The sequence below is a fragment of the Asterias amurensis genome, chromosome 21 (assembly GCF_032118995.1).
Source record: "Asterias amurensis chromosome 21, ASM3211899v1".
Lineage (NCBI taxonomy): Eukaryota > Metazoa > Echinodermata > Asteroidea > Forcipulatida > Asteriidae > Asterias > Asterias amurensis.
In genome coordinates this window covers 10,673,944-10,692,580 of record NC_092668.1, presented here as the reverse complement: position 1 = coordinate 10,692,580, position 18,637 = coordinate 10,673,944, and the positions used below count along the sequence as shown (strand labels likewise).

General features: G+C 40.4%; 1 protein-coding gene across 2 annotated transcripts; it reads right to left on the bottom strand.

The window, feature by feature from the left end:
* Positions 1–1,143: 1,143 nt before the first annotated feature.
* Positions 1,144–17,702, bottom strand: LOC139952809 (calcium-activated chloride channel regulator 1-like). Of its 2 annotated transcripts, none has more exons than XM_071952041.1 (15): positions 16,497–17,702; positions 14,385–14,667; positions 12,771–12,906; positions 11,895–12,075; positions 11,223–11,355; positions 10,633–10,748; positions 9,435–9,665; positions 8,183–8,369; positions 7,572–7,690; positions 6,245–6,365; positions 5,566–5,684; positions 4,730–5,009; positions 3,967–4,158; positions 2,223–2,468; positions 1,144–1,826 (listed from the first exon to the last, which is right to left on the bottom strand). In XM_071952041.1, exons 1-15 carry the CDS (start codon positions 16,707–16,709, stop codon positions 1,144–1,146), a joined length of 3,240 nt encoding a protein of 1,079 aa, XP_071808142.1. In that variant the 5' UTR covers positions 16,710–17,702. The 2 variants fall into 2 exon arrangements, with proteins under 2 accessions (XP_071808142.1, XP_071808143.1); XM_071952042.1 differs by lacking the exon at positions 16,497–17,702 and adding an exon at positions 14,937–15,203.
* Positions 17,703–18,637: the final 935 nt, after the last annotated feature.

Here is an 18,637-nt window from a genome sequence, read left to right as displayed (position 1 = left end):
TCAGTAGCTGGGGCGCTGTACTCCTTTTTTCGAAATTTTGACATTCTCTGTGGCGACCGAGAATGTCAAAATTTCGGGGGAAAAAAAGTACAGCGCCCCAGTTTAATACTGGGTCTAGAGTTATGCTTATCTGGTCTGAACAATAACTTAATTTGTGTTGTCTACACTGTCACCTGGTCAAATTGACTTGCAATGAACACTAGTTTGAATTCAATAAGATTTCAGAAGAAAATTCAATCGAATTGGGAAAATCTAGACGGTTAAGGGTTGCTTTCGAACTGTCCACGAAACTGTCCAAGACGGACCCAATATAAGGCAAAGTACAGGCTGATACTAAATGCATGATTTTTTGGGGTATTCGATGAGTATTTTGTGACTAGAAGTCAGTGGCCGCGTTTTAACCGGTTAAATTATTTCTTTGCTGCATGCACTCTTCCGACATCACTCTATTTTTGTTTTACTTGTACAGATATTAATTTCACAGTATACTTCAATTGGGTGTAGATGTACCGAGAGTATTTTCCCCCCTAATGCCCTACTCTAAAAGAGGGCGCTATTGCAATGTCAATGAATCAGACGAAACATGAACGCAATCTACGTGTTAGTCTTGGTTCCAAGACGCTCCAGTTGTAATCACGAAACTTTTGTTCGATATAAGCCGATATCACTCCACTAACCACTCGCCACGAGAGGGCGATATCAATGCTAGGTGCACCACTAGACGGTCAACCTGGAGCATCTGTGGATAAACTAGGCATTTTCACCGGTACATTTGTACACGAACCTTGAAATTTATTTATAGATACGGTCTGCAGCCACAAAACCTTTTATATTTTTGTTTCAATATAGTACGAATGTCTTTAGAGTGGGATTTACCATTGGACCACCCCCAAACAGACCTAATTGCCTCGTAATTACGAGCACATCCAGATGAAACCCCCCACCCCCAAGTTCCGATTTTTACCTCAGCATAAACCGTAGGTCTAGTATTATGTGTAGTTCTTTGCACCAAAACACAGAATCTTTCAACGCTTACAAATCTTGCAAATTTACAATGCATACACGGTAGTAAAACAAACTGTACATTATGTGGTTTGTTATTGATTATGCAATTGATACGTAATTGAACGGAATGCCTTAATATCAAAACGAGTCTTCAATGTCAACTATTACTACGTGAGACGAAGGCTTGAGCCTGGCAGAAGTTTTGCCTTCCGATTGCGGAATGTCCCCCCATCTGCTGTGAACGTCTCTCGCCGAGGGATTTTTTACACAGATTTTCCTACAGAAGCATCCTACGCTGACACAAGCACCCGATCCACAAACAACTATGAGGACAATTTCGTACCGCTCAAGAACACGCCGTTCTCTACCTTTTGGAATATGGCATGTGTCGACTGTTGGTTTACCCAGATTTATTCCCGGTTGAGTTGATGACCCTGTACTGGTTGGACAACTGGGGGTAATAGCGCCACCTGTCGTCGGTGCTGTTTTAGGCTCAGTTTGTTTTGGCGTGACTGAGATTGACATGCTCGGTTCCGGCGGTGCAGATGGCGGTATGAACGTACTAAAAGTCGCACGGGCCACATTCGAAATGTCTCCGAATCTATTCCCGCCATCAGCTGCCCTAAGGGCAAAGGTCATGCATGACGTAATGTTTAGTTGGTTCAGCGGAACACGTATGCTGAATACCTCTTTGCTCATTGCAGGCTGTGGAGTGGTCAGATTTCCTTGGATGATTTCAAGATCTGTTATGGATGGTGCGTCCTCGAAATTGTCGACTAGTGTTGAGACATTCTGGGCAAACCGGATGTCGTACAAAGAAGCTGTTGGGTTAAAGGACAACAGAAAGTGTAAATTATTTGAGGCAGGAGATAATACGCATTGACAGTGCCTTCTTTTTGAATCCTCGTTTTTGAATCCTCGTTCGCCAGCCCAAGTTTATTGGCATCTTCGTGGAAGCGATTTCCATGACACCGGGCACCAATTCTTGTGACGTTTTCAAATAAGCCTTTTGCCCAGCATGTAACAAAAATGGTTTAATGTCGACACAGGACCCTTGCATCTTTTTAATGAGATTTTAATTTTGAGGGACACAAGCGTTACGTCCGGGATTCGAACCACCAGAACTTGATATCGATGCTCTTAACCACTCGGCCTTATCCATCAATAACAAAACGAACGTCGCCAATTATGACCAATCACAACCAGAACCAACATACCACTTCCCATATCAGCGTCGTTCCCAGGTGCAGTCCACGATAAGACAATAGTTCCTTCGTCTTCTAACTTCGTGACGTCAGTTACGTGAAGATCGTGGACACGACATGGCGGCGTGACGTCACTCGGTGAAGAAGGAAAGTTGTCATAGTAACTTGTGAATCCTGATGCAAGACGCCTCAGGTTGGTCACTTTATTTCCCACATGATATCCCTGCTGTGAGTTCGGGGGAAAGATAGGGAAGCCACCTGAAACGAAGCCAAGGTATTAAAGACAGTGGACACTGTTGGTAATTGTCAAAGACCAGCCTTCTCACTTGGTGTAACTCAACATATGCACAAAATAACAAACCTGTGAAATTTTTAGCTCAATTGGTCGTCGAAGTTGCGAGAAAATAATGAAATAAAAAACACCATTGTCACACGAAGTTGTGTGCGTTTAGATGGTTGATTTCGAGACCTGAAATTCTAAATCTGAGGTCTCGTAATCAAATTCGTGGAAAACTACTTCTTCTGGAAAACTATTGCACTTCAGAGGGAGCCGTTTCTCACAATGTTTTATACTATCAACCTCTCCCCATTACTCGTTACAAAGTCAGGTTTTATGCTAATAATTATTTTGAGTAGTTACCAATAGTGTCCACTGCCTTTAAAGTCACTGGACACTCAAATGCTTGTTAGCAAAAAAAACCTTACTTGGAAACGAGCAATGGAAAGCTGTTGATAGTAGCAATTGTAAGTAAAACGGCTCCCTCTGAGGAAATATACTTTTTGAGAAAGAGGTAATTTCTGGAGAACTGTTGATAGTATAAAACATCGTGAGAATTGGATCCCTCTGAGGCAATATTTTTGAGAAAGAGGTAATTTCTCACTCATTGATAAAATACTTCAGGCCTGAAGTAATTAATTATGCATACTGGAAGCACACACATTAATTGTGCTACAAGGGTGGGTTTATCTTCTTTTATTCTCTTGCAATTTCGATGACCGATTGAGGCAAAATATTCACAAATTTGTTATTTTATGCATGTGTTGGGAGACACCAAGTGAGAATACTTGGTATTTGGGAATTTACCAAAGGTGTCACAGTGCCTGTACTGCAAAAACTGGAGTGTTAAAATTACACAATGGGTGTTGTCACATACAGATAAAGAAAAAATAATCAAAACTAACATCACATGGTGTTAAAGACAGTGGACACTATTGGTAATTGTCCAAGACTAGCCTTCACAGTTGGTGTATCTCAACATATGCATAAAATAACAAACCTGTGAAAATTTGAGCTCAATCGGTCATCGAACTTGCGAGAAAGAAAAAAACACCCTTGTCACACGAAGTTTTGTGCGTTTAGATGGTTGATTTCGAGACCTCAAGTTCTAAACCTGAGGTCTCGAAATCAAAATCGTTGAAAATTACTTCTTTCTCGAAAATTATGGCACTTCAGAGAGAGCCGTTTCTCACAATGTTTTATACCATCAACCTCTCCCCATTACTCGTCACCAAGAAAGGTTTTATGCTAATAAATATTTTGAGTAATTACCAATAGTGTCCACTGCCTTTAAATTAACACCAATGCAATTGTTTCGGCAGTCATAAGTGTTATTTAAACACCTTGTGGTATACATTTTGATTTTCTTTTCGGTATCTATAAATGACAAAACCCGTGAAGTCAATCTCAACACTCCAGCAGTTGTTGCAGATGGGGTGTATTTTTGCATTAACATGGTGCTCTTTACAGACTGCTCACCTATCTGGGGGTATTCCGCATATTTGCTGGGTGGGAGGCTCGGTACCGCTCTAGGTTGTGATGTTCTATTCAACACTACGGTTGTATTCTCATTACTCATTACTGTAATCTGTATAGTGTTGAATCCTTGAGCATCGGCCTGATTGACGTAGTACCTGGAATACACACCATCGTTCTGTATTGTGTCTGCCCCTGCAAGAGAATAGATTTTTGTGCAGGGAAATCTTCTGGACGAAGGTTCAACTTCCGAAGAAAAACCCTAACTTAGGTAGGGCCTACCTCTTTGCTTTCGAGATAAAATTGGTAAACTCTTGTTGATGATGCCACTTGTTCTGATGACGAACCAAGAGCAATACAAGAAGGTCGGCACAAATAATCACTAAACTAATGAGATTTCCGCCCTACCCCATGAAGCGAATTTTTTACAAGCTACTACTATTAAATAGCGCCCTCTTTTGAAACACCCTCCTGCAGCCCTTGTTAACTTCCCATTTTGGGAACAGAACTTTCGGGGACAGATTTCCCTTGACGTGTCCTTAATCAAGCAACTAACTATATTGTTTATTAGTCCTTCGGATGGGACGTAAAGCCATTGGTCCCGTGTCTTGTGTGGTGCACTGGTACACATTGTATACCTTTTGGTGCTACATGAATCGTTCTCATAAATTATAAAGACTTCAAAACCTGGCTGAGGAAGGGCCTATTGATTGAAACGTGCACTTTATAAGACCACGCTATTTTTATTGTTACATTTTAATCTTACCTGCCCCGTTATCAAACAACGGAAGGTCAATTTGTGGATATCCCCCTGGCCGGTATATAGAAGCCATGACCTTAGCCCCAATGACTGGACGTAAGCCCTGTCGGATCTCTGTGTATATGCGAAGTTGCTCTCCCGAACTCGCGTCGATCTCGTAGCTACTTAACATTGGTGTGACGATCACCGGTTCTACGTCATCAGATCTTGCGTATGACGTCACTAAACACGTGATAGACACACTGGTACCTGCTAGATTACGCATGCGCACTTCCCATTCACCAACCTATTTGGTAATTGAGAAGGTTATTAGTAAGTGCAATTAGAAGGCAACATAAAACCAAGATTCAAATAATTATGTGGACGACTTGAAATGATTTTTGATGGTCACTTGCATTCATGAATGAAGTTTTTTTTTTTCAAGACAGTGCCGGTAGACACTATTGGTAATTGTCAAAGGCCAGTCACTTGGTGTATCTCAACATAATTATGCATAAAATAACAAACCGGTGAAAATTTGAGCCCGCGTAGAAAATTACTTCTTTCTCGTAAACTACGTCACTTCAGAGGGAACCGTTTCCCAGAATGTTTTATAACATCAACCTCTCCCCATTATTCGTTACCAAGTGAGGTTTTATGCTTATAGTTATTAATATTTATTTTGAGTAATTACCCATAGTGTCCACTGCCTTTAAATAAAAATATCTTTAAACAAGTTTTTTGGAAACCCAAAACAAGAGTTTTCTGCAAAATGGCCCCCAAAACACATTTCTCTTAATTTTAAAGCTGAAAGTAGACATACAAAATTTTCAAAAAACTCCTAAAATAAGCCGCTTACTTACCTCAGCGGTGTTTTGCACACTTATGATGACTAACTTAAACTTTGTCACGTCTTGACAACCAGGGTATGTGCTGTTAGTGATTGTCTCGCCGCTCGGTGATGTCAAATTCACTTCAATATCTGATAAAGTAAATCAAACAACTCAAACAATGAACTAAAGGCACTGGACACTATTTGTTATTATTCAAAATAATGGTAAGAATAACAAAATTACTTGGTAGGTCTAATGAGCAATGGAGAGTTGTTGATTGTACAACACTGTGAGAAACGACTCCCTCTGGAGTAACTTAGTTTTTGAGAAATAGGTAATTTCCTGCTCAAATAATTGACTTGAGGCTGGAAACCTTTTAAAGCCTTTGAAAGTTCATAAAGTTGTGCAACAATGGAGTTTTTTTTCTTTCATTGGTCTCTTGTAACTTCGATCAAAATTTTCACTGCTTTGTTGTTTTATGCATTATGTTGGGTACACCAAGTGAGAATACTGGTCTTTGACATTTGCCAAAGGTGTCCTGGGGTCGATTTCACAAAGAGTTAGGACCAGTCCTAACTTAGGACTAGTCCTAGGAAATATACAATTTGCATGGATAGTCCTAAGTTAGGACGAGTAACTGGTCCTAACTCGAGATAAGACTAGTCCTAACTCTTTGTGAAATCCACCCCAGTGCCTTTAAATACCGCACCTATGGTATTTCGGTCTACCCATGTCAGTACAATCTCCGTTTTCCTCCCGATCGACTCGTCTAAGAAGAAACTAGAAGACCATTCCATGTTTGCATTCAGCGTCTTGGTAAAACTGGACACCTGCATTGTACAAAGGTGAAGTTGTTTAGTACGGTACCTCGTTGAACGAACCTTCAAGTGAACTTTATTCATAAATACCTCAGAGAGTTTCGCTTTTCCTATTTGTGGAGAACGCGTCACGTGGGTGTGTATAAACCTTTGTTTATGACCAGTAAAAAGTGTTGAAACAAGGCCGTGACATGCGGGCTTGCACCTGTGCTTATAAGACAGTTTATTCGTCGAGAGCAACGGCTGGGACAGTGGTGCCACATGACGAGATATGCGCGACGCGCACATCATTCCCTTATATGGAGTTGTTTACCCGCCGAGGGCGGCGGAGCATTTCATAGCTGGAGGGGTGTTGTGTTGAAAGAAATCGTTGAGAAATTATAAAGTTTTGATGTTTTTTGATCGAAAAGGTATTTATGAATGGGAATCAAAGTGTGTTGAATCGGTCTTCAACTAGTGGTTTAAACCCGCCGAGGCCCGGTTCTTTATAATTTACCTCGACTTCGTCTCGGTAAAATGATCAAGAACCAGGCCTCGTTGGGATTTGACCACTAGTTGAAACCTCTTCACCACACATTGATTCCCTTATAGTCAAACTGATGAGGATGAGTAAATTGGGAGTAGTGGAGGCATTCATTATCCAACACTGATACTGGTCCGTTCTGTCTAAACGGGGGCCGATTTCACATTCATCGCAAAATAAATTGTCAGTAACACCATTGTGATTTGATTGATTGAATGAAATTTTTCGGATAAACCATGTCAGAAAATATATACACAACAACGGGAGAAAAGACAATGAAATAAGATAAACCAAAAAAGACAAAAATACTGCACAAATATTATCCAACGTATACCACAAAAAACACAACAGGTTTTTTCCCGTTGGGTTCTCAAAAAAACACCGGAAAAACATTAACAAGAAAAGGAATCATCAAACACAGACAAACATAGACAAAAGCAAAAGGAAGAAACATGGAAAACAAAGCAAGAAAACGATTGAATTACAGATGAGATCAATCTTAGCTCTTTGTAAAATCGACCCCTGACCTCTTATTGCAACTTTAAGGCCGTGTCCGAAACGACGACTTCGGCTACAGCTACGGCTAGATCGCGCGCGTCTGCCTATTCTTCAACACTGATAGACGCGCTGATCTAGCCGTAGCTGTAGCCGAAGTCGTCGTTTCGGACACGGCCTAACTTAGAATGATAGGTTACCATGGTTCGTCTGTGCCTGTCACTGTCTGCCTGCCCTCTGATCACTGCATTTGCGAAGGCGTGGTACAAGACTGGGAGTAAACTCATCTCTCCCGCCTGAATGTTATAGGATCGGCCACCTGGAAAAACAATAAAACTCCATCTTTAAAACCTATAATCGCCCCATTTTCACCGACTGAGACAAAGTAAATTTCTCCTGACGGATTTTGACAGCAGATAAAACTCTAGAGTCTTATAAAAAGACACGTGTTCACCGGTTGTGTTTTTAAAGCAAGACACTTTCATGATGCTTTGTCTATGACGCTTTGTCCTTCGGAAGGGACGTAGAGCCGGTGTAACGCATTGGTCCCGTGTGTTGTGTAATGTACGTAAACAAATCTTAGGTTAGTGCACTTGCTGAAAAGAGAAGAGGTTCGCCCAGTGTTCATGGTATGATTGGCAGCATAGTGAACCACAGCACCTTCATAAACCATTACATGGTGCTATGTAAAAGGAGTAGGTCTCATAAGTCAAACGTAGTTACACATACCTTGCAGATAAACACCGATTGTTCAAGTGCATTTGTTTTTACCAAGGAACTTTTGAAACACAGTAAAGAATTGTGGCAGTACCTGTTTTTGTTGCAATAGCAGGGAAAGTTTTGGGGTTTTGCGTACACGCTACGGTGTCAACTCTCACGCCGTTGTTAACGATGAGTTGGAGGGCTTGCTCGGTAACAACCGAACCCGCATCAGATCCATCCGCGAACATTAATATCACTCCGCCTGCCGGTGAGTCGCTCTCATTTAATGACAAAACCTTTAAAAAGATAAAAGTTAATCAAATTAGATTTTGGAATAACAACCTGTATATCTATGATTTGGGGGGCTAGTCATCCTTACTCACAGCTAAGAGCTGAATTGCGAGAGACGCGGCTACAACGTGTTTGAGAAGCAGACATGCAACGGCGCCTTTGGCTGCCAGCCACATCAACCCATTTTTCGAAACTTACAAACTCACGACTAGGACTTAAATGTACTTGCACGTACGTGTGTTCGATGTTCGATCGAGGCAAAGTCTGCCTCGATTGACGTCACCACACAACTTTATTTATTTAAAAAAAAATATAAATCGTTAACAACAATTACTCAAACAATTATTTTATTGTTCAGAAACATATACTCTAATGTTTGAAGAAGAAAAATTATATTTCCAGGTGACTTTAAACATAACTAATTTTGGTGCACCTTTGGCGTATTGTCGGCCGTTCCACACCAAAAAGCTTTAGCGGGGGTCCCTTGCTTTACTTCAGTATGGATGTAAAATTTTACAGAAGTGACACAAAATCGTGTGCTTTAATCTTCAAGTTTTCAACCACTCAGTACTAACTAGGTATTGCTTGATTGTAGTTTAACAGAAACTTAAAGGCAGTGGACACTATTGGTAATTACTCAAAACAATTATCAGCATAAAACCTTACTTGGTGATGAGTAATGGGGAGAGGTTGATAGTATAAAACGTTGTGAGAAACGGCTCCCTCTGAAGTGACGTAGTTTTCGAGAAAGAAGTAATTTTCCACGAATTTGATTTCGAGACCTTCAGTTTAGAATTTGAGGTCTCGAAATCAAGCATCTGAAAGCACACAACTTCATGTGACAAGGGTGTTTTTTTCGTTCAGTTATCTCGCAACTTCGACGACCAATTGAGCTCAAATTTTCGCAGGTTTGTTGTTTTATGCGTATGTTAAGATACACAAAGTGAGAAGACTGGTCTTTGACAATTACCAATAGTGTCCACTGTCTTTACCAGAAATTTAAAACTACACTACTTTTTCCAAATGGATATTTTGGGGATTTCCTTTGTCAAAAAAATATTCTTGCTTGCCTGTAGTGAAGACAGAAGCCCGAGTCCGTAATGAGAGCCTGAGATGTCGGAAACTTCCGGTAGAGATGATAACAAGATGTCTCTGTCCTCTTGGGATTGTATCTGAATGAGCCAGCTGCAGACATGCGCAGCCTGGTTAAAGTGGACGATCCCCACGTGACTGCCATTCTCCGCTACTGATTGGATGAAATGTGCGGCTGCGCTGAGCAGTATTTCGAAGCGATTGTCAAACTGTAACAGACAATGTCATTCCAATCTGGTTAAACAGAAAAATCAATTACAAAGCAATTTTTGTGTACCATAGGATGTCAACCACGGGGCCAAAATGTTAGTGAGGCTTTCCGTGGAAATCGGTCTCAAATATTGACCGTGCTTGCACAGAATGATGCCGTTGTGGCAGATTCTGTCACCAATAGACCTTATGCACATGACGTCATTTCAGTAGGGCGCCCTCACCTAGAGGTCAATAGGCGGTTGTTCATTGGCCAATCCTGTGGGCCGCGCGTACAAATATGTGCGTTTCGATTGTCTCGTCACCGTTTTTCCACTAAGATGGCCGCTGGATGACGTAAATGCATAAGGTCTATGGCGAACTGTGTACAACTTTCTTCTGGTAGCGCCCTCTGTTGAATCTTCTCCTCCAGCCCGTGTTAATTTCCCAGATGTTGGACCGAATCTCCTTTACTTAGACAGATTCTTCTGGGACACCGTATCCCAGTTTGAAGGATTCAGATATCGGCTATGGCTTGATAGCTTAGAAGTTTCCTTTCTTCAACGTTATCGATGCAGCCAATGGACGTTGTCGTAGCCATTGTGATGGCGCCTAACACAAGGCAGGTATTCCAAACTATGGCTCGGTCCTGTCAGTTTATTTCCAAAATGTGCGGCTTCTTTGGGGATTCAGTCTTAAGCAAGTTTGGGACTAAAGGTCGACTATTTTGATTCGAGCCCGGGCTCTTCGACCATCGGTTGTCTATTGGACAATGGTTTTATCTGTGGTCCCGGTAGCCTGACCCATGCTATCATGTGTAAAGAGAAGAAGGGAACCAGTGAAACTATGGCCACAAGTCCAAGCCGTGGCATCAAAAGCGGGCATAGAAGATTACCTAATATGGCTGCTGCCACCTAGCGTTCAAAAACTGCCATTTAGCTTTGTATTTACGGGATTTTGCATATATACATCCGGTGTCCCACTTACCATCATAGAGCGTGACGTGTCAATGAGGAGTACCAGCCGTCTCGCACGTCCCTGGGCTATATGGAAATCGGGCACCAGCTCAGTCGCTTCTACGTCACGGGGTGGATTCAACCCATCTGTAATGGATGCAGTCACAGAAAAACAAAACAAAGATTATTATGTAGGCCGATGAATAAGAACTAGGCTACTGCCATTAAAGACACTATTGGTAATTATTCAAAATAAATGTTAGCATAAAAACTTACTTGGTAAGGAGCAATGGGGAGCTGTTGATAGTAAAAAACATTGAGAGAAACGGCTCCCTACGGTTTTGAGATTGATTTCTCGCTTAAATATTTAAAGACTTCAGGCCTGAAACCTTTTATTAGGCATCTAAAAGCACACAGATTTGTATAACATGTGTGTTTTTCTTTCATTATTCTGTTTCATTTTTGAGGATCAATTGAGCCAATATTTTTTAAAGATTTGTTATTTTATGCATATTAGTTGAGATACACCAAGTGAGAAGACTGGTCTTTGACAATTACCAAAGGTGTTTAGTGCCTTTATTTTCTTTTATAGAAGACCTTGCAAATAAATGGAAGTTGAACCTTTAAAGTCCCGGTGGTGTTGCATGATTTGCCAGCAACTTAGACTTGCACACAGTCGGTTGTGCGTAGATGGAGATTCCCTGTCGTGTAGATTTTCAGAATAAGAGTCGTTTGCGTCACAAAAGTTAACAATCTGCTGAGATAAATAATGGTGAGCACTCATTGGTTAATGCAAGCTGCTCATCAAGTTCTAGATGTATTTTTGTGTCTAAATTGCACCGAAAATTACACAATGAAACAAACACCACTTCACACACACACACACGACTACTAGTAAAGGTTTGTATATTAATTCTGTTTTTTACCCATACACCGTTGTATGTTAGCACTATATACTCTGTACTTACCCGAGTCCTGTGAAAAAAATATCACAGACATGTTATTCGGGTGGGACTCGAACCCACGACCCCTTGCAATTCTAGAGCAGTGTCTTACCAACTAGACTACCGAGGTTGCCCGGTAGCAAGAGGCAGTTCGAATCCTATGTTTTGGCAGCGGGTACCATAACGATGTAGGGAAAGGTTTGGTCAAACTGAACAACATGCAAAATGCAAAACAGGAATGATTTCTGTTTTTTTAATTGTTTTTTTTTTCTGTAAAGCTTTGCATCTATAAGTTCACCGTTGGACTTTTTCAATATACACCACAAACAAGTTAAAAACCGAATCTGACCTTATCATAAAATTGGCGTGAATACATAATTGACCCCGTAGAATTGGTCATCGCGCTGTTATCCACTGTGACATGCGCACACCCTTCCTCGTAGCCGACCGTATCGTTTCCTGCGCATGCCCAGTATTTGCCGGTGTCGGGGTCAAACTTGAGAGCCTTGGACGAAAAACTAGACGAGCAACTAAAATAGAAAGTTGCAAAAATCAATCAGTTATTAATTAGTAAGTGTCACGACATCATGGTAAACAAGAAATTAAACAATTAAGTAACGAAAACTACATAAACAAAGCATCAACAATTGGAATCTTTTGACTCGAAAGAGGGCGTTCCCCTCACCATTCATGAGTCTGTTGTTCTCAGCGTTTAAGAACAACATAGGGACCGCAGAGCTCTGAGGTACAATGAGTGAGACGCCCTCTGTAGTCTGAGAAGTCTTTCCCCAGGTTACTAGCCTGAACATCCGACGTCACACTTCGAGGATCGTAACTTAGGCCTACGCCAGAGATCTACTTTGAGCCAACGCCAACCCCCGTCCTTAATCAAATTTGACCTACAATTTCACATGGAGATTCGCAAGCAAGTCCTACGTACATATAAAACAACACTATGTACATGCAAGTACACGTACATAAAACCAGCATAAAACACGTGCATGCTCGCCACTTGCTGACGACAGAAATGAACCTTTCCGTGTTTGTGTTTTAATTTGTCCGAGGTGACGTTTGTGCAGCTGGAGCTTCCGTCACTGTACGTTTATCCAATGAAACCATTGTATCCAATGGGTCTGTAAAACCAATATTTGTCTTTATCTTGCGGACAAAGTCAGGGGACCAGTCTACACACCTTTCACGAGCGAAATCACAAAAGGTAATTTACCTGATTCCATGAAATGTGTTTGTTATACTTGAGAAATAAAACTCCTCTTGGTTGGTGTTTGGTCCAGTGTTCACACTGGGATGTTCATCAAAGAGACCCCAGCGATAGTGTCCCCACTCATGAACAAGCAGTCGACCTATGGGTATTTATACAATCAAAATACTGAATAACTTCACCGTAAAGTAACATCGTCAACATATTCCACCACCCACAGAATCCAGGTGATGAGTCATTCACTTACACAAGAAACAAAATGGGTCCCAGCATTGTACCTTGGGGTACACCACATGAAATGTCCTAAGTGCCTAAGTGGTGGAAACCACACCATGAAGTTCAGTGTTCTTTGTTCTACGTAAGTATTGTTTGGGTGTACTTTTCAGCGCTCTGTAAGTGCCGTTCAAATGGTTAATCCTCGGGGAAGCACTGTACTACAGTTATAATAATTTGGGGGGCTAATCATCCTTACTCGCAGCTAAGAGCTGAATTGCGAAGGACGCGGCTACAACGTGTTCGAGAAGCTGGCATGCAAGGGCGCATTCAGCTGCCAGCCACATCAACCCATTATGACCACGGAGCACAGCCAAGATCGAAAGTGTTTGATTTTTTCCTGAGGGAGGAAAACCGGATAGTCTGGAAAACCCTCGTGGCACAGCAGAGAACCAACGCACAACTCAACTCACATATGGCCCCGACCGGGAATCGAACCGGGGTCACCTTGGTGAGAGGCGAGCGCTTTACGCACAAGCCAACCATGCCACCCATGCCATGTACTACAGTTGTCTCAGCAAAGTGCGTAACTATTTTTTTTATACAAAATTTAGCCCCATCTTTTCAGATAGTTTTATTGATTTTCATGTAAGTTCGAAAATTACCAAAAATAGGACGAGTTGTTTCATTTTAAGTTTTGCTGAAAAATAAAGAAGATGATATTTCATGCAAATACATCGACTTCGGTCTAGTTGTTTCACACCGTTTTCTCGCCTCAATGAGTTTAGCATAAAGACAAAAACAATGGAAACAAAGTAACCACCAAACTCTTTTAAATGTGTTCCTAAATTTGGAAACATTTTACGCAAGAGAGTGGATATAATAATGTGGCAAAATGAGAAACATTAAATGGGATCTGAGTTAATGTATGGTGAGGTATAAACACAATTATTTGGTTTGCTGAAAAATAAAGAAGATGATATTTCATAGTTGTTTCACACCGTTTTCTCGCCTCAATGAGTTTAGCATAAAGACAAAAACAATGGAAACAAAGTAACCACCAAACTCTTTTAAATGTGTTCCTAAATTTGGAAACATTTTACGCAAGAGAGTGGATATAATAATGTGGCAAAATGAGAAACATTACATGGGATCTGAGTTAATGTATGGTGAGGTATAAACACAATTATTTGGTTTGCAGTAAACATCTTGTGTGTACAAATACCTACTTGCAGATTATGATATTTTGAGAAGTCTCCCAAATTACATAAAAACCTACTTCGCGGTAGTAGAAAGAAAAACAAGCAAGTAGAAACACACACGGTGTTACCGCAAACCAAATATGTATTAGTAAGAAACATGTTTTATAATCAACTATGACCTCGATAAAAACATCAGCATTCTTACCCAATGGCCCATAAAATTCCTCGACTTGAGGGTCCATAACAAACTCCACCCCAATCCGGATCCCAACCCCTCGCTCCCCGCACCCCTGGTGCTGACTGGTGTAGGGATCTGGTGCCCAGTGACGGTTGGGTGACGCAATGATGACGTCATGTTCATAATAGTCAGGTACTCCGTAATGGGAACGTCGTGACCACGTTTCAGGGACGATGATTGTTATATTTCGAAAGAACGCTCGACGTCTGGTAGCGTTGTAGATGTATGCAGAGGCTTCAGTGAAGATTTTCTGAAGTGAAAACAATTTGAAAAAGGGAAATGTTACTGGATTGTTAGTCGCAGAAGTTCTTTACACTATTGTGCTTTTAACCATGCATATTAAATAACAAAAGTGTGAGTCAGTAGGAAATAGTGAACAACTTTTGTGGTAAGAGTTAGATAATTTTATAGCGTTACAGATTGGCCTGCAAATGCCGAGGCCTAAAATTATGAAAACATTCCTGTAACTGCCCAGGCGAAATAATTAATAATTAATAATAATAAATATCTAATACTTACAACTTTAACTAATGAGCAGGTTGTTCCTATACGGGGCAAACACCACCAAGTCAAGTCCAAACCTGCCACATTGGCTTAAGAAAATAGCGAAGAAAACTGTCTTTATAGGATTTGAGGCATTGCATGGTGAGGTATCAATGTATATTTGGTTTGCGGTAACACCATGTGTGTATCTACTTGCCAGGTAGAGTTTGTTCTTACAGAACTGTCTTGCTTTATTCGAAACTGTCTTCATATTCGAAAACCTTCTCTGACCAGAGCTGACGGTGAAGTGGACGAGCTTTTGCTATCTACCCCGATTGTCGCTACGCCTCAGCGGTTTTCACAAGAAGAAGGAAACAAAAGCGTGCGTCTTCTTTGTGCACCAAGAAAGCTTTATTTAATCTTAAAGGAATTCACTAAACAACAATGTACATTTTTAAATCATGTTTTGCTTCAACAACCGAAATCAGCTTTTGCTTTTTCAGACACAGTTTTCTGTAAAATATTTCGAAAAAACATGAAGTATTTATTCGGCAAACCAAGCCCCACCAGCCCCGGATTGGGGCAGATTTAACCAATCCGGAGCTGATGGGGCTTGATCAGTTTCTGGGTCAAGATCATCCGGAAATGAGCCAGAAATGGTTTTAAGGCAATGGACACTATTGGTATATTACTTAAAATATTTATTAGCATAACACTTTTCTTGGTAACGAGTGATGGGGAGAGGTTGATAGTATAAAACATTGTGAGAAACGGCTCCCGTTAAAGTAATGTAACTTCGACAAAGAAGTAATTTTCCACGAATTTGATTTCGAGATCTCAGATTTAGAATTTGAGGGTATTTTTTCTTTCATAGATATCTAGCAACTTCGACGACCAATTTAGCTCAAATTTACACAGACTTGTTATTTTATGCATATTATGTTGAGATACACCAACTGTGAAGACTGGTCTTTGACAATGTTACCAATAGTGTCCAGTGTCTTTAAACTTTCGCTGAATCTGAGTTAAAATTCAATTTGTTTAAGTTAACATTCGGCGGGTCAGCACTCTCCTGGGACCTGAAATCGGGTCAAGTCAGACCCTGGAGTTTTCAGAGTGTAATTTACAAAATATAAAGGTACGATTTGCAGCCGATTTAACAAAATGCTAGGACTAATCTCGAATTAGGACAAGTAACCCGTGTAAAAAGTTACCTCTTTCTCAAGAAAAATATGTTACTTCAGAGGGAGCCGTTACTCGCAATGTTTTTCTCTCAACAGCTCTTCATTTCTTGTTACCAAATAATTTTTTATGGTAACAACTATTTTGAGTAACAACCACTTTATAAATTATTCTTTATATTTTTAAGGTTGTTGTACACACGTGGCCTGACTGGGTGTTTATGTTTGTGTTCTTCATTGTGCGTTGTATCTTGTGCTATTTTTGTTTCTGCTTTTTGTTTCTGCTCGATATTCAGTGGTGCTTTTTAAAACTTATGCGAGCAATGCAATCTTTTTTTGTTTTTATTAATAAAAATGTCTTACGTCTAAAGTATTATGTCATTAGTGTCCAATGCCTTTAGAGTAATCAACAAACCTTTATTTCTGTCACCAATTCCTCATTTTCAGGTACATCGTCATGTACAGCAACAACCACTCCATTGTAGCCGTTATCCCGCAGTGATACCCTGTCTGGTTTGGTCAACGACGCCTTCACCAACACGCCCGGGAAAAACTGGAGTCTGGGCGTCAACACGATCCATGCGAGCATCACACAAACTACAACCGGTAAATTCGAGACTTTCGCCATCTTGGAACGTTGAGATAAGTATAGTTCAATATGCACAGGGAATTAGCTACTTTGTTCCACGTGCTGAATCGCCCATAGAGTAACCACCATAACAATTGTTATCAATCATCATCATCCTTCGTCCTGAAGCAGCTTTGATGAAGTGGTGGCAGGTTGTTCCTCATGAGTTGTTGGGTCTTTCCATTGTTGTTACATTTCGTATTTTGGAGTTAATGCTGTTCTCTTCATGTACCGTAACCAAAAGTACACGTGATAGTATTTCTCATAAGAATCTCTTCTAATTAGGTCAATTTTCACAAAGGTCTGACCCCAAAGTATAGATGTCTGGAAGCAGCACAAACTCGGACATCAGTGAAAGTTTCTGCATATGTACATCCCGATATGTGAAGATTATGAAGTATTATACCCAGAACCAGAACAAGCAGCCAATTTCACGAAACGCTGGGATACATCCTATCTGATTCGAGAAAAGGACGAGTAACTCGTCCAACTCGTCCTTTGTTAGGATAGGTTCAATGCGTCCAAAAGTCTATGGATACGGAACTTAACTCGTTCTAAGTCCAAAGATAAATCCTAAGTTAGGAAGAGTTAGGTGAAATCGACCGCAGAACTTTCTATGGATACGGAACTTATAAATTCGCCCTTAGTCCAAAGATAAATCCTAAGTTAGGAAGAGTTAGGTGACATCGACGGCAGAAGTTTCTTTAACAAGCGCGCAACACTTCAGCTCTGCAGTACTAGCTACATTATGGCATTACATTCTAAAACTACACGGAGACCTATCTGGAAAATGTATAGTTCTGATCACCACCTACCGAGAGCACAGACTGCCAGAGAGACGAGATCGAGATTGACAAGTTTGGGTAGAGTTGACATATTCATACACCAATCGTTGACATCAAACGTGTGGGTTACATTGGAATAGTGTGTGATACTTCACTGGTTGCCGTGACTTCTTTCAGTAAGCATTGCAGAGGCATTTTACGTGAATGGAAAATACATCGACATATTATTTCCGCCCGAGAGTAAATACTACAACTTGTGAAAAGTTCGTGAAGTGTGGTTTTAGATTACGTCGGTACAATTCCAAAGTTCAAAAACCATTTTTTGTGTACTATGGAAACCACAACTGGTTTTTACAATTAATAGGGTGTGGTGTGGAAATGAATTGTTCGTACCGTGGCTTGATCTTCCCACGGAACAATCCATTGAACAAAAAGACCCAGTCGTATCGACGACGGGAAAACAACTTAAAGGCACTGGACGCTATTGTAACCACTCAAAATAGTTGCATAAAACTTACTTTTTAACAACAATCAATGGAGAACTGTTGATAGGTAAAAACATTGTGAGAAAAGGCTCCCTCTGAAGTAACGTAGTTTTCTGAGAAAAAAGTGTTTTCTCACTAAAATATTTCAATTTGATTTCGAAACCTCAGAATTAGATTTTGAGGTCTCGAAATCAAGTAATCAAGCATCTGAAAGCACACAACTTGTACGACACGGGCGTTTTTGCTTCCATTATTCTCTCGCAACTTTGACGACCAAATTTCAACAGGTTTGTTATTTTATGCATATGTTGAGACACATCAAGTTAGAAGACTGGTCTTTGACAAATTACCAATAGTGTCATGTTTTTAAACGGAAACTTTTTTAAAACTAAAACTATCTCTGAAATTAAATTTTCTTTTTAAATTTTATTCACTCAAATTTTACACCATAAGAAATTTGTCATGATACAATTTCCATCTGTATATAAATCAAATAGTTTGTTATAGCTAATAATTAAAATAAAGCTTAAAGGAACACGTTGCCTTGGATCGGATGAGTTGGTATATGAAAAGCGTTTGAAACCGTTTGTTATGAAATGCATATGGTTAGAAACATGTTGTAAAAGTAGAATATAATGATCCACACAAGTATCACTCA